General features: G+C 35.3%; 1 protein-coding gene across 1 annotated transcript in view; it reads right to left on the bottom strand.

Moving 5' to 3' along the window:
- Nucleotides 1-2,439: 2,439 nt before the first annotated feature.
- Nucleotides 2,440-27,179, bottom strand: part of LOC107078122 (lipoxygenase homology domain-containing protein 1-like) — a 36,807-nt gene continuing 12,067 nt past the window's right edge. The window contains exons 6-18 of the mRNA XM_015353415.2: nucleotides 26,315-26,441; nucleotides 26,044-26,195; nucleotides 22,498-22,690; nucleotides 18,729-18,788; nucleotides 17,186-17,352; nucleotides 16,225-16,447; nucleotides 13,203-13,357; nucleotides 11,783-11,858; nucleotides 10,777-10,855; nucleotides 8,391-8,679; nucleotides 7,729-7,807; nucleotides 5,941-6,016; nucleotides 2,440-3,092 (exon numbers count right to left, since the gene is read on the bottom strand). Of these exons, the coding sequence (XP_015208901.2) occupies nucleotides 3,029-3,092; nucleotides 5,941-6,016; nucleotides 7,729-7,807; nucleotides 8,391-8,679; nucleotides 10,777-10,855; nucleotides 11,783-11,858; nucleotides 13,203-13,357; nucleotides 16,225-16,447; nucleotides 17,186-17,352; nucleotides 18,729-18,788; nucleotides 22,498-22,690; nucleotides 26,044-26,195; nucleotides 26,315-26,441 (1,740 nt within the window). The 3' untranslated portion in view covers nucleotides 2,440-3,028. The remainder of the gene's footprint in view (nucleotides 3,093-5,940; nucleotides 6,017-7,728; nucleotides 7,808-8,390; nucleotides 8,680-10,776; nucleotides 10,856-11,782; nucleotides 11,859-13,202; nucleotides 13,358-16,224; nucleotides 16,448-17,185; nucleotides 17,353-18,728; nucleotides 18,789-22,497; nucleotides 22,691-26,043; nucleotides 26,196-26,314; nucleotides 26,442-27,179) is intronic.

The raw sequence follows: 27,179 nt of genomic DNA, 5'->3' as shown, positions 1-27,179 counted from the left end.
CATAGGTCCGTTTGCAATTAGAGGTCTTCTGCTGTCGGCAAAGACTGAAACCATCACCCTCAGTTCCGATCAGATGCTGAACTAGATATAGAGTGTGACCAGTGGCGAGGAATTTCATTTTATTTTTTAAAAGTGTTTACGTGTTTAAATGTGCCTTGAGACTATATTATTGTGTTTTAATTTTGAGCCTTCGAGAAAGTTGTCTTGCTTACGCCCTGTCGTAGATATCGCAGTGAATTAAGAACGGTTAAAATCAAGAACATCTGACCTGTTCCACACATGCAAACACAGTAATTAAGACTGGTATTTAGTAACTAATTGTTTCAAGGAGGTAATCCAGCTGTGTCTTAAAAGAAGCCACATAGATTTCACGTGTCCTCTGGTTCATGATACACTTTTCATTTTGTGCTTGTTTCACAAAAGACGTTTTGGGGGAAACCCTCAAGTTTAATTAGTAGCATTTGTATCATGTATTTTGTATACTGTAATGTTAATGTAAAAATGAACCACATACTTGTATAAGAAGGAATTGTTTACTTTTTCAGAAGTCTGAATTGTTAAAAGGGATATACTTGATGTTGCACAATGAAATACAGTATACTGCATTGCAAAGTTTGTTTTTGCCTGAAACATACAAAAAATATATTTTAAGAAATATAAAAATAGAAGAAGAAATGTATTACTATAGTAACAACAGTTATTAAAGATTCACTGAGCTCTGGCGATACATCTTAAAATCTTAAGGTCTTCCACATGATACTTACGGTAAGTGGTACTGAGCCAGTTTCAACAGAATATAGAAGACATTCTTACTATTATAAGACATCATTTGGAAAAAAGGTCAACTTAACTGAAGTTTTGATTGTCATTGTAGTCAATAAACCCAGAAAAGACAAGACAGAGGCAATGTGATAATATTAGTTTTATTTACCTGTGGACACATACTGTACAGTTCAGTACTTCATATTGTGCTGGAAATCAAAAAGGATCATCACATAAGACTTTACTTATGGAAGTGTTCTGACATTGAAGGTCACATTCAAGGTTGCTTTGGCATTTGCTTCACTTGCTGTTTAAGCAGAAGCTTGGAATAAGTGACTCAGATGGTTTCCAGCATTTTATTGGAATAAAAATAAGTTTTAAATCTTGTTTTCAAAGTCAGTCTGAACTAGTACGATAATTTCGCTTACGTGACAAAATGTATACATGAAGGAGTTCAGAAATGGATGATGGGGCCAGATTATTCAGAGCTTTATAAGTCAGTAACAAGATCTTATGTTCAATACGTGACTTTATAGGCAACCAATTAAGAGATATGAGAGTAGGAATATGCTAGCAGAATCTAGTGTAAAAGAAGAAATCAAGCCTTGATGTTATAAATGCATGAATCAAGCACTCAGCATCTGACATAGATAGAGATTGCATTCAGGCCATATTTCTAAAAGGAAAAAAAAAATTCACTGTTGATTTTGAAAAAGTCCATTGTGTTGACTTGTCATAGGGTGCTTTTTCAATTCTTGAATCAGGTCCCCTTACAAAGATTATGATATTTTAACCCGTCAGTCTACACCTGTCAATTTACACAATCTCTTTTTTCTGTAGCATTATCTGAATTGATCAAACCATATAGAAACTAAATTAGATCTTGTTATCACATTGTGTAGTTTTATGGTAGTACCCCTATACTATATCTGAATTTCCTTAAATAATTTCAAATCCTCATATCTTAATATTCTCTTTGAGCTTTATTGATTTCCCACCTTGTCTAGAAAACAAAGAATAAACATCATATTCATGGGTAGCTTCTTCAAGATCCTCAAGTGTTTCTCGTGTTGTATCTATAGTTTGTGTTTTTGTATAAAACTCTGAACTAATGTCATTGGCCAGATGTTTGCTCAGTCTTGTTTTCAGTCTTTCTCTTGAATTTTCTTAAGAGCTGCTGTAGCGTTTGCTAATCTTCTGATATTGCTGTTTCTTGTAAATCCAACCAGTTTTCCCATTATATCAGAATCTAGATCATTGATAAAATTATATAATTAGGGCTAGTGTAAAACTAATACTTTGTTAAGTCCAGGACCCCACTGTAAAACATAACCCTTTGCCTTTACTGGTGTCTATCCATTAAAATGTATTTTCTTTAATGCCTACTACTTGAAATTTGAGAATTAATATTTTAGAAGGAACTTTATCAAAGCCTTCAATCAATATGCAGTGTGGAGAACTCCATTGGGAACGTAAGGATACAGTTGTTACTTACAGTTTATACTACTTTTGTGGTTCCTTTATTTAAAAAAAGCTTAGAACAATTAGACCACTGAATATCATGTTTTCCACTTGTGCACTGCCCATATTTTCATTTAAATTAATATTTTAAAAGTGTATTAACACATATGAATTGAATTATTCAAATAGTTTTATTCATGAAGCATGGGTTGCTATTACAATAAGACACCTTCCAATAAGACAAAATCATTGTACTAGTTTTCACTGTATTGTATGGAATCACACAATGATTGATTATATTCATTTCTATTAAATATTGCACAAATATTTGGCACTTTTAAGTTCTGAACTTATACAATATCACATTTTTACCACCTTTAGATTGTAACTTTCAATAACATCTCTGTGGAAAATAGCCTGTCAAGCTTTTCCTTCTTTAGCTAAATGTGTGATAAGTTTGAACAACTTAATTTCAAATGTAATTTGTAAGATAAGGGAATATGTTTTTAGTTGTGATGATGATATTTTATAAGATTTTTATTTTAATAACAAATATTGAAATTTCTGTGAGAAAATTAGACATACAGAGGAGATTATTTTATTTAAAAAAAAATAATGATTCAACTCAAAGCCTGTATTGCAAACTGTATTATTTCTGTAGTAAATAGTTTCTTCATGTTCTGAGTTTTGTGTTTTCAATTATCATTAATGGTTTCAGTTTAAAAATGTAAAAGAGTGTCCTGTATCATACCATTTTCATGCTGTCTATTAGCCACACTTATTTTTTCTTGTTATATTTAAAAAGTTAAAAACCTTCACAGTGGAGCTGTACTGTGGTTTTCCTGTCACCTTCATCTGCTGAAAGCCACCTGTAAAACAGAGTATTACCAGTAGTAGATGTAATGCCAACAAAATCTATCACATTCTTTACTTGTTTAATAGATATATTATACCTATGATACACGCATACTGTATATACAGTAAAGTATGTGTCCATAGAGGTATTGGAGTAAATGTTAAAGGGGAACTGCAGTCCCAATTTCTCAGACTGGCTATTAAATGTCGATAACAAAATAAATTCATTGATAATATAGAAAAAATGGACAAATGTTGAGTGAAGCACAAAATCGTGAACTTTGTGAAAGTACCATATGTTCCCCATGTTGTCGCAAACCACTGGTCTCGCCACGTACGAGAGTGAGAATTCCCACGAATTGTAACACAATGCCTCCCTTCCTGCTCACTAGTCACTGTAATGATTAATGTGTTGTATGAGCGAATGCATACAGGTTGTGCAGCTGACATTTCACCACAGAAATGTTCCAACGTGATCTGCAAGCAGGGTTAACAAGTAGTATTTGTTGGCATAACTGTCTTGAAGTCAAGAGCAATATTTCTATTGGATTAAAAGAGAGGTATTCACAAGCCTGCTTGTTTACAATGTAATACGACCGCACACGTCACCAGATGTTTTGTTGCCTCGTTCTGAATCATAGAATATTGCACTGCACATACATGGAAATATTGTCATTTTCAGCTGTAGATTGGAGGTTTTACAATGAAATGTTACTGTGTACTGTACATTTTACTTTCATCGTGATTCGAAACACTCATCAGCGCCGATTCTTTCTAAGCCAGAAATATAAAAATAGCGTTGCAGTTCCCCCTTAATTAGCTTTTACCATTTCACAAAGCTGAAAACAGAGCTGTCTAAACAGACATCTTACTGTGCTAACTTTAAAGTTAACAGGCACAGACAGCTATTTTGCATTTATTAGAGCTCATTGGCATGATGTTGCTAACTTTGACCAGTGAAACTGTTGTTTTAAGCATTGTGAAATGGTGCAAGCTACTCAACATTCATTCCCACAGTTAATTTTGACTACTTGCTCTTGAAATGCACAATAGCCCACAAAAGTGTTCCTTGTAAGATATTCACAGACATAGAGGCAGAGGTAGGAGATGTAGACCTATATCAGTGTATGAGGAGCAAAGGAATGAGTAGTGGTTATGCTGAAAAGTAAGAAGAAAAACAACATTTAATCTGTGGATCATTAGTTAGGTGTCTACGGAAAAGAGAGAAAAAGCACAAAAAGGGTGAAAGGCATAGTCTAGTTGAAGGTGTTCTTTCTGTTTCTCCAGTATATGTGGAGGGCCCCTTTGAAGCAACAAAAGCCAATTTGTCCAACAACTCGCATTGTATACTCTATACTTGGCTCCTCTGACCATTTTAAAATCACCCACAGGGCATCATGCTTGTCCAGCAATTTAATTTATTGCCTTTGTTGCAGAAAGTGCTCTGCTTACACTGGCAACAAATTACGTGTTGCCAATTAATTACTTCTCCTTAACCTGATTGCATTGCCCTTTCTGTGTGCATCCTTTCACAGGGATTCGAAGACTCCTGTACCAGAAAGATACCAGAAGCCCAAATGATCCTTACGCTTGGTTTAAGTTTAACATTTAACATTGCACTAGCATTCAACCATAGATTAACCTTTTCTGAATTCGCCATTAATTTACAGATAGCAGGCTTCAACACCACCCCTGCAATTCTTCATCTACTTTTCCATCTTCACATGTGTTCTGTCTTACCTACAGTTCACCTGATATATTGTCTCTCTTGCCTACCAAAATAAATCTTCAGAAAAGTGTTATTATTACTTTTCAGCAAGGATTTAAACATATGATAATGTATTATTTTAGCTTTAGATCCAAACTGCATGTTGAGGGTTAGTACATTAATGAAAATCAAACCCTTCACCAATATCATCTTTCTGAGGGTATTGTATAATACTGAATTATTTTATTCCTTTATCAACTGCCTGTCTTTACTGTAAGTCCTGTAAGTCCTGTCTGAAGATCAGCAACATCTTCAATCCAAGCTTCAATCCATTTAATTCATTACCTCTTCCAGGTGTTACTTTTAGCAAAACAGAACATGCTGAACATTCTGTGGTCTTTGTTATTACAAAATGTTCTAATTTTAAGCTAAAAAAAAAGCTATATTGTTTCATATGTTTATAGCTTTCATCTTATTTTTCCATAAAATATTTCTGCTTTAGTATTTATTCCAAGATTACTCTTGTGGCAGGTTGGTTTAAGAAGAGGCTGCAATTACAGGAAATCTGCCACTAGAGGACGGCATATGTCTCTTATTACTTGTAAATAGCCACACTAGGGGTTATTGACTTATTTGTAAAGCAATTAGACTTTCACATGATCATATTTTGATACAATTGAGCTGTTCCTTGTTATTTATAAGGCATGCACACTGATAGTGGTGGTTGGATGATTTCTGAGAGCTGGTTTTCTGTAGTTTTGTCTGAAATAAGTTTACAACAAAGCCTGCTGGACTTCACGTTTTCTTGCCAATTTGAGTTTTTGTGAGAGTAGACCCTTGGCACTGCCCTTGCTCAGGGTAAGGTCTGCCACAGATTTATGTTGACACATTGTGGTTTTGTATGGTTTTAAAATTGCAAAACATACAATTATGTATATGTGACTTCCCACAAATATGGTTTTATAAAAGTAATTATGAGAAAACAATGTATAAACTTAATGTTTTTAAAATGATTTAAAATAGTCAAAATTACAGTATCTACTCAGAACACAATCCTAGGGTGCACATCAAGAAACTAAGACAGGATAATGTAAAATACAGCTTTTCAAATATAAATTGTAGAATATATATACATTTTTAAAAAACTTTCCTACCTATTACATGGAAAAACCAACTTTAGATTTGATTGTGGATGTACGATCTCTACTTTTTCCAGAAACCACCCGCTTTCTGTCAGCAGAAGAAGACATCTCAGTTAGACCGTAAATATTACACAAGGGTCAGCATTGTATAACATGTGCATTACTTCTTTATAGGGCTGCTGGTCATATCATCCTAGCTCAGATATGTTCAGCAAAGCAATTGTTTCCTTCTGGGGAGGGAGATACAGTCAAACTGAAATATTTTAAATGCATTCAGTAAATAATAAACATGAGACAAGAAGGAATTCTATGTATGAAAAAGTCTATGTTCTACAAAGGTTTCTCCTCACAAAACCTTTCTTCAGCTGGCCTGTGTCCCACCTCCATTCCCTCCCCTGTACTTACAGTAGTTCTCACCACTGGGAATACGAAGCACACTCGAATCCGTTTCTGCTGTGTTGCACTTGTGATATGATTCCTTCACATACTAAGTACTCTGAGAACTGAAATTGTATGTATTGGGTACACATCTCTTATGAGTATAGGGTTTTTTGATGTTGTTAAGGTGAAAAGATTACTGGGGTTATTGAGAAGACCATTTTTTTTGCCAGCACAAGAGGGGAAAATATTTTGCTTTCCTTATAAAATATGAATGCACTGTAATATACATTTTTAAAACATTTTTACAAATTATTTTATGTTAGTATTATTGAGTGCCAGTATAAGAATAGATTTGATCAATATATAAATATTTATAAATATCAATATAAAAACCCTGGTTAGCATTTGCTTTTTTATAATAAGCTATGACAGACTTATACTGTAACCTCTACCTAGGACAACATATTCTAAATAAAGAAAAAAAAAAGCCTTTTTGATAACCCCAGGTAAAGATGCAGGATGTGGGCACCATATCATTGTAGTTATATACAGTACAGAAAAGGTACAGCATTTAATTTTGTACACTCTGTTAATTCCTGAATATTAGAGCCAGGTGTCCTGTGAGGAAGATGAGTAAGCAAATGCAAATATCAGCGTATAGAGTGTCTAAGACAGATAACTAATTACAGTATGTGTCTTCTACATATAATGGGTAAAAAAATAATTGTTAAGAGTGTTTAGCCCTCTATTATATTAAATCCAAACATTTTTCATTAGGAAATAAACTTTCCCTGGGAAAATGTAAAAAACCTTTTTATTTAATTAAAATCCTAAAAGAGTGGCCCATCGTCTTTTGTACCTCACACAACTGCAGGTGCACCATTATATCAGAATTAAGCTGTTCTAGTTCAAGAGAATGGTGGATGGAGAAAATATGGAGGTTCTACATCCCAGAAAGGAAATGGAAATGTCCTGCCACCCCCCGTCACCTGACAATTTCAACAAAAACAATTGGACAGCTGATTATATAAAAACCAGAAAGCTGGAGCTTCTGGGTTGTTCCACATCTGCTGTCTGGTGCCAAAGGGCAGATCCACTGCTAAGAATGATAGCAATCATCAAAGGCTTATTACATTTACTGAATAGCTACCTCTGGGGTTTTTTCTGTTGTCACAATATAGTGTTGATTAATGATTTATATAGTGTAGCTTTACTGTCTACATAATACTGCAAGAGGTACATTAAGGTCATTTAAATATAACTGCAACATAGGTTGTTTAAAGTGAATTAATAATTAACATATTAAGCCAAAATTCTATCATTGTGTCAGTATGGAATGTGAGAGCCAAGGTTTGCCATGAGGTATTGTATAAGAAAATGAATAAAGAACTGTTTAAGCAAATTTAATGGAACACTTACCAAGTCCTCTTCCATCATGACCAATCTCAATTTTGTGCAACGTTCCAACTGATCTTGTTTTAACTTTGAATGTGTCAACCTATGAAAAAGACTAAATTACCTTCTGGAGATTCAGACAATCTGAAAGAAGTATTCCTTCTCAGCAAGAGACAAGTAGATTTAAGGACATAAGCTGGACTGAGTCCACTTGAAAGACAACAACCTGTCCAAGAGCATGAGGAAGGTGGTACCATCTAATAAAGCCACATAGAACAGGAGATTACCAGAACCTGGGGTTTGTCTTGAACTCTATAATGTATTGTGTGGCATCTTCATTGTGAGCACCACAGAGACTGGTATTTTAGTCATTATTCATTTAAGGCAACAAGGTATATTTTATCTTCCTCAGTTGCAGGTCTCCTTAATCTAGTTCTTAAAAATATAAGAAATCAGCCTTATATACTGTCACTCTGGAGTGCATTTTGAAAAGCAAAACAATTCTTGAAAGATATTTACTTACAATACAATCTACAATCAAAGAGGACTTTCCACCATGCTTTATGCTCCAACCCTATTTTAACTCACATTTCTCGTGTCACCACTGATCTTGAAAGACCTCCATTTTAAATGACAGTTATACTGTGTGTTGCCTGACAACATTACTAGAATTTCAATGACTTCACCTGGCCTTTTTCAAAGGGATCCCATTTCTCCTCAGTTGCCGAGAGAGGAATTGACTCTGAGGAACCTTGGTTACCAAAGAGAACAATGTGAACGTGTGCATTTGTGCCTGCTCCTGCTACATCTCCTGTGAAGGTAATGACTAAGAATTCAGCCTCGTCGTCTTTGTCATCTCCATGACTATTTACTCTTTCCTTAACAGGTGTGACTTTTCTCTGTCCCTTGCTCATGACACTGGAAAGCTTAATTTCCTTCACAGTTGTTTCTTGATCAGGGCCAACATTAAATTCTCTAAAATGGTAGAAGAGAAACACAAAAACGCACTTCAGTAAATAAAGTACTGTAATATATAACAGACATACTTGTATTTTACGTTTATTGGACCTTCTTAATATTTCATGTGAGCTAGTTTTTCATTTATTGCCATGCTACAATGGTTATGTGACACATTTGTTGGGATCTCTTTTTTAATGAAAATTCCTACCTTTGCCCTTTCACCTACTGTACATGTTTAACAGAAAGCTCTTTAAAAGCAGTTTAACAACAAAAAGTAGACAAAAATGACCATGGAGAAGTGAAGATGACTTGGGAAGATACATACACAGGAGAGATCCACTAGGCGCCTGCCTTAGAAAACCATTAAGATTAAGATTAAGATTTTCCAATTACTTTAACTTATCTGAACATTTTGTTTTTAAATTAAGTGCTTAACAGTATTATTTGGCCCAATCTTTCCTAAAAGCCAAAAGTGCCAATAGGAACTGAACTCAATAAAGGTGAAGACATCACATTAAAATTGAACAGATACCGTATCTACTAGAAACAATGTGCAACATTATTGCTTAAACAGCATAGCATTGTGAAATATAACATAAGCCTTACGTTTTACATAGGAACCTTTTTATTATCATGTCTCTCACCATGAACAAAATATAAACACACAAAAATAAGAAGCTCAAACCACTTTTGGTGAGCCCAGAAAATAACCTTTAAATATTTTCTTGTATAAGCCTAAAAATAAAAAAGTACAATATTTTTGCTTTTGTTTCTAAAAGGAAATAAATCAAAGCTGCAGTCCTACAACTAACAAAATATATATCCTTTTGTGTAATTTAAGTGTTGTCCCAATTTCCAGAAATAATTGTTCTTCGTATATTGATCCCCAAATTGTTTTAGAACTTGCCAAATACTCTTAAATACTGTAGATTCCACCTGTTGTGAAGATAAGCAATTTCCAAGACATTTTAGTCGACACAGAAGGATTAGCAATATCTCCAAAAGCAAACAGGTCAGACAATTTTGTCAGAAACATGCACTGGAGACATGGCCCTTAATCTGTGTAATCTCACACAATATTAGCAAAAATGTCATACATGTATCATTAAGGCACTGAGTCTTTAAATATTTGTGATCAAAGGGAGCATACTCTGACAGTGTGAATTGCAATGATTGTTATCAGAAAGGAAACAAGAATAGGGAAATATGAAGCACTTGCAATGTTATTGGGCACATGGCTATTGTGATTCTGTAGCCCTTCCAAAGGGCAGTTACAGTATGGCCTCACTTTCCTAGCAGTTTTCCTCCTTGCTTAAGTTGCAAGGGGACTGGCCCATAAGTATGTGGGTCTAAAAGCCAGTCTTTGTGGCAGTAAAGGAACCACAGATATCATTTATTTCTTTTATTTCTGTTGAATTGCTACTGCCTTGGTCCACCACCTGTTTTTCGTGTCACTAGTTCTCTGTCGAACCTCTGTGTTTGTTTGTTGGTGAACCAGCTTCCACTGCGTGAGATGGGATTTGCTTTGCTACACGTAGAAAACCTTGCATCTTGCATTTGTGATTACTCTCATCAATCATTCTGTCGTTTTCAGTAATTTCATTTTATTCTTGGTGTTTCCTGGTTTCGGGGTAGATCCCAGTGCCTGTTTACACAAATATTACAGGCATTGGTGGTGTTTGTCTTGATGTCTGCCTAAGTGATATGAACACATTTGTTCTGTTCTTGGTAGGGTCCACAGACCCCTTCCATCTCTCCAGCTCTTTTTTTAAACTTCTCTCTTTGGAACATTTAGTTCAGTTCCAAAACAGTACCTATCTAGAGGCCATTAAGGCAGCTCAATATGTTGTACAGTATGTGTAAGTATCACACTGTACTTGTTGTGTTTTGATTTTTATCTGGGCCATTAGCAGTCTTGCACTAGAGCAACTTTGTTGATACAGCAATAAAGCATGAAATAGAATTGAAATTGTAGTGTCCTGTACTTTGGAATTCATTGCATTTAATACAATAAGCTTATCATCATTGTATTAAATAGTCTCTTTATGACTGCAGCCTGTCTATGGAGACAAACTAAATTAGGTCCACCACAAGATCATTAAAGATACTTACTCATTCACATTAAATACATAGAGTTTTTCTTTGTCCGCTTTGTCCCTTAGGTGTATTTCATCTACATGTACTGAAACACCTAGAAAAAACATGCAGCCATTAGCCACTAAAGGAAGCTTAATGGTTCTAATTAAATTGTAATTTGATAACTGCTATCAGATGTTTAATTTTATATTACTGTACCTATGCTTTTAATATACAGTTTAGTGAAATAATTTATTTAGTGTGGTGTTAAACTGATTAAAATACACATAGTTCAAGTAAGTAGCTGTGTCAGCATGCATTGGCTGCAAAGGAACAAGTAAAGATTTGTAAAGGTCAGCATGGAATAACCTTTACAATACACATACTTTGTGGTGTGAAAATGTTCATGGTCATATTCTCAAATGTTTCATACATTACGGATTTGGGAAACGGACATTATAAAAACATTATGTAAAAATGATGCATTATTAAAATAACATATTGAAATGTAAAATTTCACCTTCACATTGTAGTTGCACGGTATCTTAGCAATGTACAATGGATAGATTGCAGTCTTTGAGCAGTACTCTCAAAATTCACTTTACTTAAAGAGCAAATAGGTTTCTTTCAATAACCAGTCAGCATTTTCACCCACAGCAAGCTTATACATGAAATATAGATGTCCTACCTTTAGATTACATTTCAGGGCACAATCAGTAATACATAAAGTGGAGGCTTACAAAATGTCCAAGAAAATAAGCAGACATTCACTCATATGCTTTTAGACTTTTTTCTTAACAATAAAAGATGTGCTTAATATTTTGAGGATACTTAGTAATTGGTGACAGCTACACATCTGCATTAATCTAAGTATAATATTATAATAAAGCAGAAGAATTGTGATAGGCTACTTTTCCTTTTATAGGAAGTGTATTATTTTGATTTTTTTTTTTGAGAGGCAACCTACAGTATACACTATCTTTTTGGTTTCTGCTAATCAGATTTATAAGATATTTTTGAACTAACAAATGTAAATACTTACTCATTTTACTGCTCACAGTTAGCACAATCTTGCTCAAGTCACCCAGTTCCACAGCTTCAATTTCAAAAGTAAACGCCTTAAAAAAATGAATTGAAATACAAAAATATGAACTGAGCATAAGAATTGCTCTTCAAATACTTATCTTTCTACTGATTGACTATTCTGGAAAGCAAATAGTACTGTATGTGTTCTTACGCAATGGAAATACTGTACAAAGGCAGTACAGCAATGTGCAAAGAAAGAAAAAAGCATACAATGGTAATCCACTTTTCAATGAAAGTATTTTATACAAATTCAGTTTTTGGATTAGAATTTATATGGTTAAACTATAAGTGGCTTTTCGCAACTTTTCATTCTTATTCCTCCAATTGCATTGTAATTTAAAATTACAATGCAAATAAGAAAAGTTACAAATAAGAGGAGGTCATTCTGCCCATCTAGCCTCCTTGTAAATTAGAAGAAATCCACAGGTCTAATCCAGCCTGGCTATTGTTCTCAATAACATGGTTGGGTAGCTTCTTCCATAATCCTTTTTGTAAAGAAATGACCGCTGTTGTCTAGAATCTTCTTGGTCTAAAACAATTAACAAATTAAGTCATGAATATTTCTTCTTGAATTACATTTTCTGCCTCTATAGTATATGCAGATCTTCCTATTTTCTAGCATCTGGAATCTTGACTAGTTTACTAATTGTACTAATATGTAATAATTGATATGAATTACAAAGAGCAGGGGCCCTAGTATAGACCCCTGTGGTATTAGTTACACCCTCTAAGACTTGTTTTTTTTTCATTCATTCATCATAAAGTTCACTTTTCTGTTGTCCATGGTTCTTTGCTGTCTGTGGCTTTCCACTTGCTACAGTATGTGCCATGATCATGAAACTTGTTCTTAGCATATGTCTCAGAGCTGGTTCCCTGGTATTCCCCTGGCAAGACATTTTGGATTCTATGGACAGGAAAACTGTGAAATATTTACTTAGATAATTTCCTCTCTTTCAGCTACGAATTTGAAAGATTTGTTTTCTGAAATAGTTAGATACAGCAACACATGAAAGATTAGTTGGCAATGTATTGCAGGTACACAAAATGAAACAAAGATCCTTGCATTCACGTAACAAGAACTCACTGTAAAAGACAGACGCACAAAAGCCACTCAGGGATAAGTATAGAGATGGTGAGCTGCACTGTATTTCTTATGAGGATAAAACCCAGGCGAACGATGTTGAGAAGCCAACCAAAGCTGACAGGCATGCGTTCGGGTCGGGGGAAGAAAACACTCTGCTTATCACATACTGTATGTGAACATAAGCAGACCATGAATGCTAAAATATAAAATGTATGTTTTCATTAAAGGTGCAGTAGCTGGATTCTGCAACATGACTTGACCAGTGGTACCATTTTTCACCACTGCGATGTACCTTTGTGCCATCTTTCTGGTCCTGTGTGTGCAAAGGCCAGAGAAGAGGCCTCTCTCCTGTGTCTCCATGGTCACCATACACACAGAGAGCAACCTGTGGTGGCTGCCTGATCTTGTAGAAGTCACTGGAGAACAGTGTTGTATGATATACAGCAACTGCAAAAGACAGAAAATATATATTGTTTTATTCACTGAAATAACAGCATTTGATCTGACAGCAGTGTGCAACTGAGCTCCCAAGCCAATAACTGCAACACCATGTAAAACACTGAGTTGCACATTTTTAGCATTTCAAAGGCCTTAATAAACACGTGAAAGGGAATGCACCATGACTGAAAATGCAAACTGAAAATGGCCTCATTTACCATTAGTTGAGGAAATGAATAATAGACAAATGAAATTCTCCAGTACATAGGTTTTAATACCCAGCTGTCATATGATTTATGGAATTCCAACCAATGATGTTTAGTTTTGTAGTTCTTCTGTGGAACGCTATGTCTCTCTTCACCCAACTACAAACTTAGCAAACACTGCTGCATCCATTTCTCTTATTTACATATATAATTCTCTTATTGATTGATTTAATTACTACATGTTTAAGTGACAGCGTTTACAGAAAATGGGGAAATAACAGAGCTATGTGATGTCTCAGATAGGATCTACACCCAGACACTAATAAATGGGAACACATCCTGTTTGTCTTCATCATTGACAAGAGGCTTGAAACCTTGCTAATTGTATTCTAATGGTCTCATTTACAAAAGGTTCTTAAATGATCAGAGGCATCTTATTTAAAATAAGGAGCGTGAAATGAAATGTTGCTTTCATTAACCACAATTTGAAATGACTAAATGTGCTTAGAACAAATGTCTGAATTCACACATGATGGAAATTCAAGTCAATGTATATAGATGTCAGTGGTACTGAAAGAAGCGAGGAGGTTAACAAAATCTGTGTGGTAATACTTTTGCTTGTTAGGTGTCCTCTCATGCTATTTTGTAAAGATAAAAACCTGATGGAAGATATTGAGATCCTTTTTAGAAATGGGTGTGTTTCAACACATGTGATTGATCAGAACAAGGGAGATCTTCTTGCACACAGGAAAACTACGGATGGATTATAGCGTGAGAAACATTAATATCCAGATTTTATTCACATGACTCCACAAAATGAATACATTCTCAAAAGATACAGATTAAAAGAGGAACTGTAGCCCCATCTTCTCAGACCGGTTGTTAAATCTCGGTAACAAAATACATGATTTGACAGTATCACAAAATTTGACAAATTCTGAATTAAGCACAAAATCATGAACATTGTGAAAAGCTTGGCTGCCGTGGTGCCCAAACCGTTGGTCTCACCACAGTGGAGAGCGAGAGTTTGAGCTTGTGAGAATTGTGACTTAAACCAGCCCTTCCTGCTCACTAGTTACCATAATGACTAATGTAATACTATGTATGAGCGAATAAGTAAAGGTGCAGAAATGTTCCAACGTGATCTGCATGCAGAGTTGTGAAGTCAAGAGCAATACTTCTATTAGATTAAAACTGATGTATTCACAGGCCTGCCTGTTTACAATGTACAGTAATAGGGCCAATTCACCTCACTGTAAATTTTGTTGCCTCGTTCTGAATTGCAGATAATGATAGCAATATGGTGCCATGCAGACCTGGAAATTTTGCCTATTTTATTACGTAAATTGAAAGTTTTGACACGTGTACATTTTACTTCCATTGTGGTTTGAAATGCACTCATCAATGCCAATTCTTTCTAACCAAGACATGTATACTGAAATATACAGTATATACTGCATATCACCTTTAAGCACACAATACAGGCAACTACTGTATTCATTAGCAGCTCCACTTCCTATGTAGTACATTTTGGATTCTCTACCTGTTTTTAGCTTGTGCAGGCACACAAATGTCCAAATTTGTATTTACTGTATAAATGTAGAGACCAAACAAAACAAGCCACTTGTCCTTTCCTTCTAAGCCTGTAAAGAACACAGAAAAGGCCATGATCATTTGACCTAAAAGCATGCAGAGGTTGATAACCAGACAATTCTGAAAAGTACTCTGGTGCCATTCTGTCTAGTACTTAATACGCAAGCAAAAGGATTTTCAAATTAATCTTATTTCTCACTAGTGGCTAATACAGAGATGCCAATGCAAGAGTTAATAGTAATCTTAAAGCTGCTTTTTTGTGTAAAATGTAACTATAAATAGTCTTGTCTTATAATCCAATCTACATAAAGAGAGAAAAGATCTAATTTTGGTAATATTTGCTAAGAATATACTGTTGTAATATTTTAAATGAGGTGGCTTGAAACCAAGCAGAATCAATAATTCCTTGCATCGATATAGCACTTTCCATCCTGAAGGATCCCAAAGATCTAAACATATAAGGGGCTACATTAACCATCCACCACTGAGGTAAAACTCCTGGCTGAATCATCCGATGCAGTGCATCTCTGCATTTTCTGGGCAATGTGCTGTAGACATTATGTGTCTGCAGCTGTACTACACATCAGTAAAGGTGGAGAAGTAAGTAATTACTTCAACAGCTGAATTAAAGCATAACTGAATTTATTCTGGAAAATAGGTTTAACACCACTACTCTTACAAACAGAGGCAGGGATATTTCATGACCAAGTAGTCAAGATCTTGGTTTAGTCTTATGTGAAGGATGGTACTTCCTTCAAAAATGTCGTGTCACCAGAGGATTTTTTGGGAAAGACTGGACCAACGGAAAAAGTGCCACCTTCTGGTCGAAAGCTCTCCATTTGGATTTGAAATTGGGTATTATTTCCCCAAGAGTTTAGTTGTATATATATATTTTTTTTGGTGCCAGTAAATGCACTCAGTTGAGACTGACACTGGTAGGATAGTGAATTTGAAATAATTACCTTCAAGAGAATACATTACAAGTATCTGTAATGCTCATTTACACTGAAGATGAATTAACCTTACATTTTGAATTAAGATGCGTTATCCCTATCACAAAATATTAATAACACCTACCACGCAGGGATGGCCTTAATGGCCACTCCACTGGGACTTCAAGCCATCTGTCTCCACTGGAACTTAAGGGAAGTGTTTCATTTACACAACAGATAAATGAGTCCAGAGTGTCTGCATTCTGCATCCTGAAAGGGCAGATAGACACCTGGGCTGTCTTATTCGTTGAACTGTTAAGCCCCAGACGGACTTTATAGATCTCACCCAGGTCTTCCTGAAGTTCAATCTGAAAATATATTTTAAAGAGGCTGACTTTCAGAGTTATTTCTTTCTAAATTATACTTCAGTGACATGTTTATTGAGCTTCTTTTTATCACAGACTATGCCTAAAGCGTTAGTTACGCAGACTTCAAACATTAACTTTCAGAAAACTAGCGGGAAATGTTGCTGTGCATGAAAAATTGGAAAAAAAGTTTTTCCCATCATTGAAAGTATTATAATGTAAATTAAGGTATTGCTACTTCTGACAGTTAGTATTTATAGGATTGATGTTGAAAAACTTTACCATTTAGTAGTAAAGTTGGAACATAAGCACATGAGCATGCGTTTCAAGGTAATGTGCTTTAAGCAAAACTGTGAATTTTTATAATTATACTAAAATATTTAAATTTAAAGAAAGAAATTTAAATTTTAAGAAACTTTTCATAATAAGCAGACAATGGTAGTCACTCACATACAGTAATAACTTTTTTTTTCTTTAAACGTGTTGGTTATTCTAGGGACAATGATTATTAATTTTGTGCCCTAGTCCATTTTAACTAATGTCATAAACCACTGGAAGAAAATCTGAAATCAGTTCATACTTATACAGTAGCTGTTCAGGCTTTTTTCAACTGAAAAGCATTCACATAGTAAAAATAGCTAGGTTCATTTAAAAAAGTAGAAGCACTTGCATTGATCTACACAGTGTTTAATGTAATGTGGGTAATAGCCATTATTTAACACATTGAAAAAAAATACTCACTTCATAAACTGTTGGATCTTCAATGGAATAAGACTCCTTTGGTTTCCAAAAAAGAGGTTTTGACTTTCCCTTTGACCCATACAGTATCATTACTAAACAACTAAAAAGGGATGGATTTCCAACCTTTTCTTCCAATGGTGTTACTGGATAAACACACCACAATCCATCTGCACGAAAGTTTACAATGACTTTTCAGATAATACAGAATGAATGTTTACAAGAAATTGAGCAGAATATGGACATGCATTTTTGGTTTGTATAAAAATGTAATTTGCTTCTGGACAAAGGCTAACTGTTAAGCGTCTAATTTGTAAGCACATCTCAGCATAAAACAAACAGTATGTTTTATGCTGTAAGTAAGTCTTTGTAAAGGTCTTGGAAGCACGTTAATTTATTTATGAACTCTGTTTCAGTTGCTGTTAATATGCTTCACACCTCAGTTGTACGTTAATTTATTGAATACATTATATATCAGAAGGAGAGCAAATGGGAGAGAGAGAGAGCACAGAATGCTCTATCAAGTGAAAACAATTGTCAGAGAAGATCCCAAGCTGTTGAAGAGAATATGACATCTCTGAAAACAAAATAAGGAATTGCATGAACTCAGAACAATAATATTTTAACAACCGTTTAATCATAATTATAGTGGTTCATAACTATGATATGCAATATTAAATTCAATATTTGAAATGGTAATATTGTTCATCCATACATTATCAGTAATCCACTTTTCCTGGATAGCTACAGCAAGATGGATGCTATTCTGAAAGCACAGGGCAAAAGGCAAGCCTGGGAGCACATGTAATGTATATTCCATTCCCTAGATGGAACACCAGTCTATCATAGGTTCAAGGGGAAAGGAACTATTCTGAGAAGTCAACGTGACTCTGAGACACCAAAAGAAACCCAACTCGAATGCCAGTTGTGAGAACACCCACACAAACACGGGGGGTGGGGGGGTGGGGTAGATACAAGCTCAATACAGAGTAAAGCCAGTCAAATTCCATACCGTGTTTTACAATCCTTCAGATACAGTGGATTTCATGTGTATGCCTAAACATTTCATTTTATACCTTAAGGAATAAGGTTATTGAGATGTTCAAAAAGTAGCAACAAATGAAAGAAACCCATAACTGAATTACGTCTTCAAATTACAAATGAAAATGATGCTGCTCTTGACTGAATACCTAAAGAGATGAATGGAATTCTCAGTTATGGCATGTCCCTTTCTCCTCAGCAATAATTCCAAGAGATTAAGCATTGAATGTTTCCTGTGAATCCCTGAATATTGCTTTACTTTTCTATTCATTGCTAAACCTCCTGTATGTCATGTTTTTGAAAACAGAAATACTGATTTTGTATGATATAATAGAGCGTAATCAAGGTGGAAGAACTACTTATCCAGATGAAGGCAATCCAAAATTGTCAAAATGTGCTGGAAAATAAGTGGTTTCATTCACATTACAGGGATGTTTTTAAAGCAAAACAAATTTAACTAGCATAAATGATAAGAAATGTAAATATAACCCTTTTCAATACATACCTGATTTCATTTCCTTCTCACCAAGACCAGTTAGTGGCATAATGGTGTTCACTTGAAAGTCTGTTTTGAAAAAAAGTATTGTACAAAACAGTTTAGACTTCTGAATTAATGTTCTGAATGGAACATTAACAGTTGTCAAATACATTTACACTGAAACCTAGCCAGAAAACCTATATTAAAATGTTGTTTGCTTGAGATGGAAAAAAAATAAACAAATATTTTGTAGTCCTTCGAATACTAGCAGGTCACTCTTAAATCATCAGATTGTTAAGGCTTTGAACACTTCGGGTTTGATCAGTTTAGTAAATTAATTGGTCAATTAATAGGCAACTAGAGATCTCGAGGTCTTTAGAACCTAAATTTAATAGTGACTTAGAAAACGTGCTTACCAGGGACTTCTCAGAACTGGTGTTGAAGACTCCTGACCTAAGCCCTAAAGATTCACCTAGTTTCAGCCCAGAAACTTGAGATATTTATTGGCCTGTAAAATCATTTACAGTACGTACTTACAGCCTGATATGACAAATTAAGATATTAGGTTAATAGTACATGATAGATGAGGTATTGAGCATTATTGGATAGAATACTACATGTGTGCCGTATATATACCCCACACAACATTTTTGTTGTTCATATTGCCTTTAATATTATAAAAATCTTGTAAAAATTTAGGAAAAACTGGAATTGCATGCAGTATGCACTGTCTCTAAAATTGTACTTATTTGAATTATTAAACTCAGAAATATGCATATAAAATTAGCATACAAGCCCTGCAGGGCTGATATTGATTTACAGCAGATAAAGCTATTTAGCACATGATGACAGCAATAGCATATATACTGAGAGTTAGTAAAAACACAACAAATATCTTTTGGAAATGATTTCAATTTTCCATCTTTACATGTCTACAGTGATCATCTACTAAACTTTTAGCCATTTTGTATTAACTCGCAGTCAATACAGTTAAACAAAGCAGCCTTTCATGCTTATGAAGGTGTAGAAAAGAACATAAGATATTCATGGAAAAATAAGGTAATATGGCATATACATTTTAATATGAGCTTCTCTACTTGTGTATACAGTAGTTCACCTTGAGTTATTGTAATCATGTATTTTGAAGATTCTGATCACTGTGGATTGCTAAATGACAAGTCTCCTCTTAAAATATGCTGAACTAATAACAAATCAATAAAGCTTTGAGTATACTGTTACATTTAAACATCTGATTGTGTCTAAAACGTGCACAGCTGTGTAATAAGAGAGAGAGGAAGAGAGCATAAGAAAAATAATCACTGTAGCTCTTCAATGCTGCATGTAACATGGGTGTTGGACAAAGGGTCTGGGGCTATGGTGATCTTAAACTGCATAGATTGGTCAGTGCCTCTGTAAGCATGGTATATTTGGACTCCCTTGTCTTTGATTTCAGGCCCTTGGGCAGACACTTATTAATTACCACAGTTCGAAGGTGATGTGGGATGGCGAGACAGGTCTGAATGGGCCTTGGACTAAAAGTGCATGTCTGGAACAGGGTGCGAATACATAATTCTTCATTACACCTGGGCCATCTGTCTGCAACCTGTTTCTCAATGGGCCCTGAGCAGTTACAGTAACTGTGCTCACACCCAAGGTATCAACGAGACACTTCCACCCCCCTGGGAATGAGTCATGAACCCTGGTTAAGGGAGCTTCAGAATGCCCCAGTCAGGAGATCTCAAGGAGAGTAAGCAAAGGAAGAGAGCAGACAGAGAGACATAGATTACAGCGATGGACTCAGACACCAGAGACTCTAAAGAGAGCAGCTGAAGAACGCTCTGGCATCATCTTCCTCTCCCACCTACCTGGGATGAACATGAGGGAACACATTGTTCAGGACAGCTAAGACCAGAGATTATGCCTAAGACTACAGTACATGGAGTTGCTCTGCTGTGGCAGAAGGAGACACTCCAGGACACCAACCAGAGCTGGTTCTGGAAAATAATTCTGCTGGACTTTCCATTGAAACATTGGTTTTGTAACTGGGGTCCATGGGGTTCTCGTAGTGCTCTATGAGTAAGTGTCTCTTGTGGATAGATTGTGTCATGGGTTCTGCGTGATTAAAGACTAGGTAGACTGAAGTAAAATGAGATACTGTGTAGGATGGGTGTCCTGTCCGGTCCGAGGAAGGATTACAGGTTCTGGGCAATTTAAAGAATGTGTTTTGTGAAAAAAAGGGTTATAGCACCTTTTAAAATTGCTAGGTGCTGTAGTTGGCTACAAAAACGGAAATTATCTTGCATTTAGGGGATCCCATACATGACACAGGTTTCATCAAATTCTCGCAGATTGTGGAACACAAAGACCTACTGTATAAATTGGAATCGCAAGCTATTTCACATTCCTCATCTTAGAATCAAAACCTCATTTTTAATTTGCAGAGTTAGATCTGTGCATCTGCTTGAAAGAGTTTGATCTAAATTTGATTGAGCTCCGTGCCTGCTGAATGAGTAAGACAGACACATTGTGGCATGTGGAACCTGCACTGTGTTAGTGCTACAAATATTCTAGCACCATGGATGTCTTTCTTTTATTTTGTGTTTAGGTATCTGTCCAAAACTCTACTCCTAAAAACAACATTCATGGTAACACAAAAGTTATCCCGATGTTTAAAAAAACCTTTTTTATGCCATTTATGCCACTGCTTTGCTCTCTGGAGAGAAGAAACTCATTTCAAAACATCACTCTATAGCACTCCGTAAAGAATCCCAAATTTCACTGTCAAAATATGAAAGACTTAAGGATCTTTTCTATGGACCCCACCCAAAGTTATACACATAAAGGAATTTGTGGGTTAGAGCTGAGAGTATGAACATATACTGTACCACTTGGTAAAACATAATTGACAGCTTTGTATGTACAGTATGTAGCTTTGTAAATACCACTGATTCATATCACTTCTCCTGATGTGGTAATTTCTGTTCTCTTCACCTTCAGTATTTAGTACTCAATGGGTTTTTTAGTCATTTTATGGTGTAGTAAGCATTTGTCATATCTGCGTGAATAAGTTATGAATACAATTCAGGTCATTATCTCTACTTATCATTCTCCTTTGCATACATCATTTTGTCATTTTCTGCAGAATAACGGGGAAGGGTTATTCAGGCATTACATAACTAAAAGTAATAAGAAAAGAAAATCTCTTCAGGGTGGTCAGACTAGTATTGTCATTGAGAAAAGCAGTCCTTCAGTCCTCATCTTACTCTTTTTCAAAGTCCTGCTGTAAATGTTACTCCATTGTGGTTAAGATTTACTTTTAATGAATCAGCCTCAACCAGGTAACCTTGTCTCTCAAATTCATCAACGAATTTTGTGGGGTGTACCTTATTTCTATTGCCCATTGTATCCTTTTGTTCTGGATAAAAAATATCAATGTCAGCATTTATAAATATCAACCTTTAATATTTGTTGAAGTTTTATCAACATTTCACACCAGAAACTAAAAAAAAGAACCAAACTTCATTTTAGACAATTCCAGAAGGCAGCTGCGTCAGCATGCGTAGGCTGTAAAGGAACAAGTAAAGGTTTATTTTGTGTTGAAAAGAGAAGAAAAGAAACACAATGTTTCGGCCGTGGAGCCTTCTTCAACATGGAATAAACCTTTACTTATTTGTTTTAGACATATTTTTTAAAAAGTGTTGTTTTACATCAACTCTGTTGGTAGAAACCTAAGAAGAATATATATATATAAAATAATATATATTTTAAAGCTTTCAGAAAGAGTCTTAACACTCACCATTTAAAGGTAATTTTAGATTTCTTTTTCTGTTGTCCAGCCATGTCTTTGTCACACAGACAGCCTCTTTCTCCACGTAGACCCCTTCCTTCACTACGATCTGCTTGAGGTACCAGTCTGAACCTCGTCCCTTTTCCACCTCCACTTCTTCCAAGAGTCCAATATCCACTGCTTCCACTTGGAACACATACACCTGGAAATCAATAACTGGTCATATTCATGAACAAACGAATAGGACAAATTTGATTAAATGGTGAAAGATAAAAAAAACACTACATTTGGGTTGTGGAGTCTTTTTCAGGTGTGTAGGGTCCACAGCCAAAATGTAGTTTCTTTTCTTTACCTTTCAGCATGGAACCCTTTACTTGTACAGCCTGCAAATGCTAATGGAGCTCCCTACTCAAGCATATTCAACAAGTCTTATAAGATAAATCCTGCACCACAGTGCTCTTGTTAAACCAAGCAATTTAAACAGAGGGAGAGGAATTTCAGTCTACTGTATATAAGATAAGGGATCAAAAAGTAAAAAAAATAGGATTCCTAGCAATTTGTTGGAATGTTGCTATTGTAGTGTTTAAGTGTATAGACTTATACACTACAGCATATTTGCCTATGTATAATTTAACATTATAATGAAACAGTGTATACATGCAGCACCAAAAACAAAAAAATAAATGTATTAGATATATGTTGAAGTTAGGTTTATTCAAAAAGTTTTAACTGTGCTATTTTTCTTTATTTGAAAACATTTTGCTCTCACAAGGACATCTCCAAGTAATGTGGGGGCTGGGTCACATCCTACATTCAAATTACAGTAGTAAACACCCTATGTACAGTTAGCATGGTACGGTGGCTCTGTGGCTAAGGATCTGTGCCTGTGGCTGGAAGGTTGCCGGTTCATACCCCGTGGCTGGCAGGGGAATCCTACTCTGATGGGCCCCTGAGCAAGGCCCTTCACCCCAACTGCTCCAGGGGTGCCGTATAAATGTCTGACCCTGCGCCCTGACCCCAAGCTTCTCTCCCTGTTTGTGTGTCTCATGGCAGAGCAAGTTGAGAGCAAGATGGGGTATGCAAAAAGAAATTCTTCATACAAGAAATTGTATATGGCCAATAAAGTAATCTTAATCGTAAAGTGTTGAAATCCCTATCAATACTAACTCTGTCTGCCATTAGCATGAGCACATGCATTCAAACATTGTGTCACAGACTGCATGAAACATTGCACAAGGACCAGAGGAATAATCTTCTACTCAATCTAATTAATCAACTACCAGAGAAGTTAAGGCATGACTGACATTTGTACTACCAGAGAGATAACCAGTGAAGTTAAGGCATAACTGACATTTGTGGTGGTGAGATAGAAGTACTGTATGCAAACACATACAGTATTTCTGTTATCACATGTTCTGTCATTTCAACTCAGAAGGCAACAATCAGTGAAAATCATGGGGATGAGAGCACTGTTATCTTCAATGGGTATTTCATAATCATATTCAATCCAGAATTGCATAATTAATTATTAAAATTTCAGGATTAGGATGATTACACTGTATTTTTTCATAGGGAACTTTTAATATGACATTTTAGAAACAGCATTGTGTCTCTAAAATGTGCCTTCAGATAAAATACCAACCTTTAAATTTATATTTTATATAATAATAAAATTTTAAATTTTATTATTATTATTAGGAATTGATCCCAGGGTCCCAGCTATTCTGATCACTGTACCATACCATTATCTAATTCAATTATTAAATGATAGCTTTCCTCTTTCCTCTCCTGAAAACAAAATGTGAATGGCAATTACCAGTTTATCATAAACAATAAGATGTGTGTACAATACAGTTTCTGCCAGTAAACAATGTAAGTGTGGTTGTCATGCTAACAGCATTTATTATGAAGAGCTAGCTTAGCTTGAGTAGGTCCTTTACTGGGAATGTAAAGAACAAATCAGTGCAGACTACTTTGCATGTTCGTAAATCATTCATATTTGAGTTCAAGAATTTGAAAATGGGAAAACCTAAAACATGAAACGGTAAAGCATTAATAATCATATAGTGAATACAAGAGCACCCACTTTAAACACATTTTTTTCTGAAAGTAGAATTATAAATGAAGTGAAGTTAAAACTGGATTTTCATTTTGAGCTCTAATAAATTAATGTTTATCATGAATAAATAAATTCAATTCTATATCTTGGGTCAATTAAACAAATTGTTCATCTTAAACCTGTTTATTTTGAAGAAACAAACGTTTTGGGTCAAATGGCTGTCATGTTTGTCAGTGTTTATTGTTGTTCAAATGTGTGTTGTTGGGTAATTAGGTTTACAAAAGAGATGCGAACAAGCTATCAACCAGTCTTGCTTTGACTTCAGTGTTTGGCAGTCAATATCAAAAGTCAAAAAGAAAATCAAAGCATTTTCTGTTAAAGTACACAGGCAATTTTGAAGCTGAAAGAAAAGAAAATTCAATCAGAACCACAGCACAAGAAATTGTGCATACATAAATCAACAATTTGATATACTGTATACTGAAGAAGAAAGGCAACCACAGGTATAACTACCAATAGGAAAGGACTTGGTTAGCCAAGTCTCTGCAGTCGATGACAGAAAAAAATATCAGAGCTTCCAAGGAAAGTCCAAAACAACTGGGTGTGAAATCACCAACAACCTTCTAATTGCTGGGGTGAAAGTACAAAAGTCCACAGTTTGCCGAAGAATGAGACAGTATAAGTTGTGAACCTCTTATCAGCACCAAGAACAGAAAAAAACGGATTAAAATTTCCTCTGAAGTGCAAGTGAAGAGGCAGTTCTGAAACTATGTTTAATGGACAGATGAGAACAAGATAAATCTTTACAAAAGTGAGGAAAAGATTCAAGTGTGAAAAGGAAAAGGAATTTTGGATGTGCAGTGGAGACCTGCCTCCTCTCTGAAGCCTGGTAGAGGTAATGTTATGGCCTGGGTATGCGTGGCCATCTCTGAAACGAACTCACATTCTTAAGTAAAAGAAAATGTTTTGAACTTATTGGTTGATGCCAAAACTGAAGTTAGAACACCCCTTGAATAGGCAAGAATTCACAGTGGGTTCTGAACACATCTCAAAAAATTACACAAGGACCTTGGTGACTTGGGTTGCACACTTTTTTTTACACTGAAATTTACTTAAAGTGAATGTTTCCCAATACCTGACATATTAAATCACAGGGTTGAACTAGTATGGTTTTGTTCTCAAATTATAAGATATATACATAATAATCAGCCAAGATTATTTGATGACCACATGATACTCAAATTGCTTGCCTGTGAAGCAAAACTAATCATTCTGTCTTTACTCTCCCAATATTTTAGAGGGCGCTGTAGTTCTGTGGTGTATTTCTTTGCAGGACTTGAAAGAGATGTCTCTTTTCTTAAAGTAATGAATTGCCTTGAACTAAAAAAACAAAACACTGATGGAAGAAGGCTCAGTTTCTCATTTTGGCCAACGGCCCAAATCTTCTTATTTGTCTTTGTCTGTATCTTAATATTTGAGTGATTCTCCTCAAATACCTTTTCTTTGTTAAAATGAGAACTGCCTCTTCTTCTTGGCAGTTGTCTTTTGCCTGTGTCCCCCAGTGACCCCCAAAGAGTGACAAATACGTCTGGTTCTGTTTCATACTCAGAGGCAGGTCCAGAAGTAACAATCACAGTGTAGTCTTTCACTGTAAAATATTATAACAAGAACAACAATTTCAAATTCATTATGGATAATGTTTGTAACCTATAATAGGCAACACCAAAAATTAAAAAGTAAAAATCTGCACTAAAATGTAAACTGTACCTTTTAGTAAATCACCGTCTTTCCTTATCACAGGCAGTTCTAGCACAAGGTTTTCTTCCTTGTCACCCAAGTATCGAAGCACAGGGAATTCAATTTTTTCATTTGTATTTCTGTTCTGAAGTTTAATCTGTAAAGGAAAAAAAAAGAAACAGACAGCACATGAAAATATGAAAATTGCAAAAATACACTGGAAATAATCAGAAAAGATGTGTAGAATTCTGAGGTTTTCACAACACCCAAATATTTTTAAAAACTTTAAGTATCTATAATCATCCAAGTTCATTTTTGTAGAAAAATATAGATTTTCTTTTGCTTTCATTATGCATTTAAGAATATTTTCTCTGTTGCTAAGCTGAAAAGATTTCTTTCACATTCACAAGTATATTTTAGAAGAATGAAGTATTGGTTGAAAGATTCTGGCATCATTTTGATAAATGGATTGTTTGTGACTGCCCTGTATTTAAACAGAGAATCAACTAATTGTTGAAAGAGCTCACTGGGCACAGGTGATGAGGTGCTCTAACCTGATGAATGTCAAACCTAGTGAAAGTCACGGCTTTCATTCTAGTCGTATGTTGGAGGCTGAAATAAATTATAAAACTCTTCCTCTATGGGATATTCACAACCAGCAATTTGTAACCTGGCAAGACGTTAAAGCCAATCATTGTAGCAATAACAAACCACAATCAGGGTGACTCGCTCACGCCCGAAGAAGGCTCCACAGCCAAAACGTTGTGTTTTCTTTCTTCGCTTTTCAGCATGGAATTAACCTATTATTTGTTCATTTGCAACCTACGCCTGCTGATGCAGCTGCCCACCTGAACTACAATCAGGGTGATACCAAAACACATGACCGTGCTCTGTC

This window comes from Lepisosteus oculatus, chromosome 6 (assembly GCF_040954835.1).
Source record: "Lepisosteus oculatus isolate fLepOcu1 chromosome 6, fLepOcu1.hap2, whole genome shotgun sequence".
In the NCBI taxonomy this organism is placed as follows: Eukaryota; Metazoa; Chordata; class Actinopteri; order Semionotiformes; family Lepisosteidae; genus Lepisosteus; species Lepisosteus oculatus.
The sequence above is the reverse complement of the archived record's forward strand: the minus strand, read 5'-3'. Positions and strand labels throughout refer to the sequence as shown.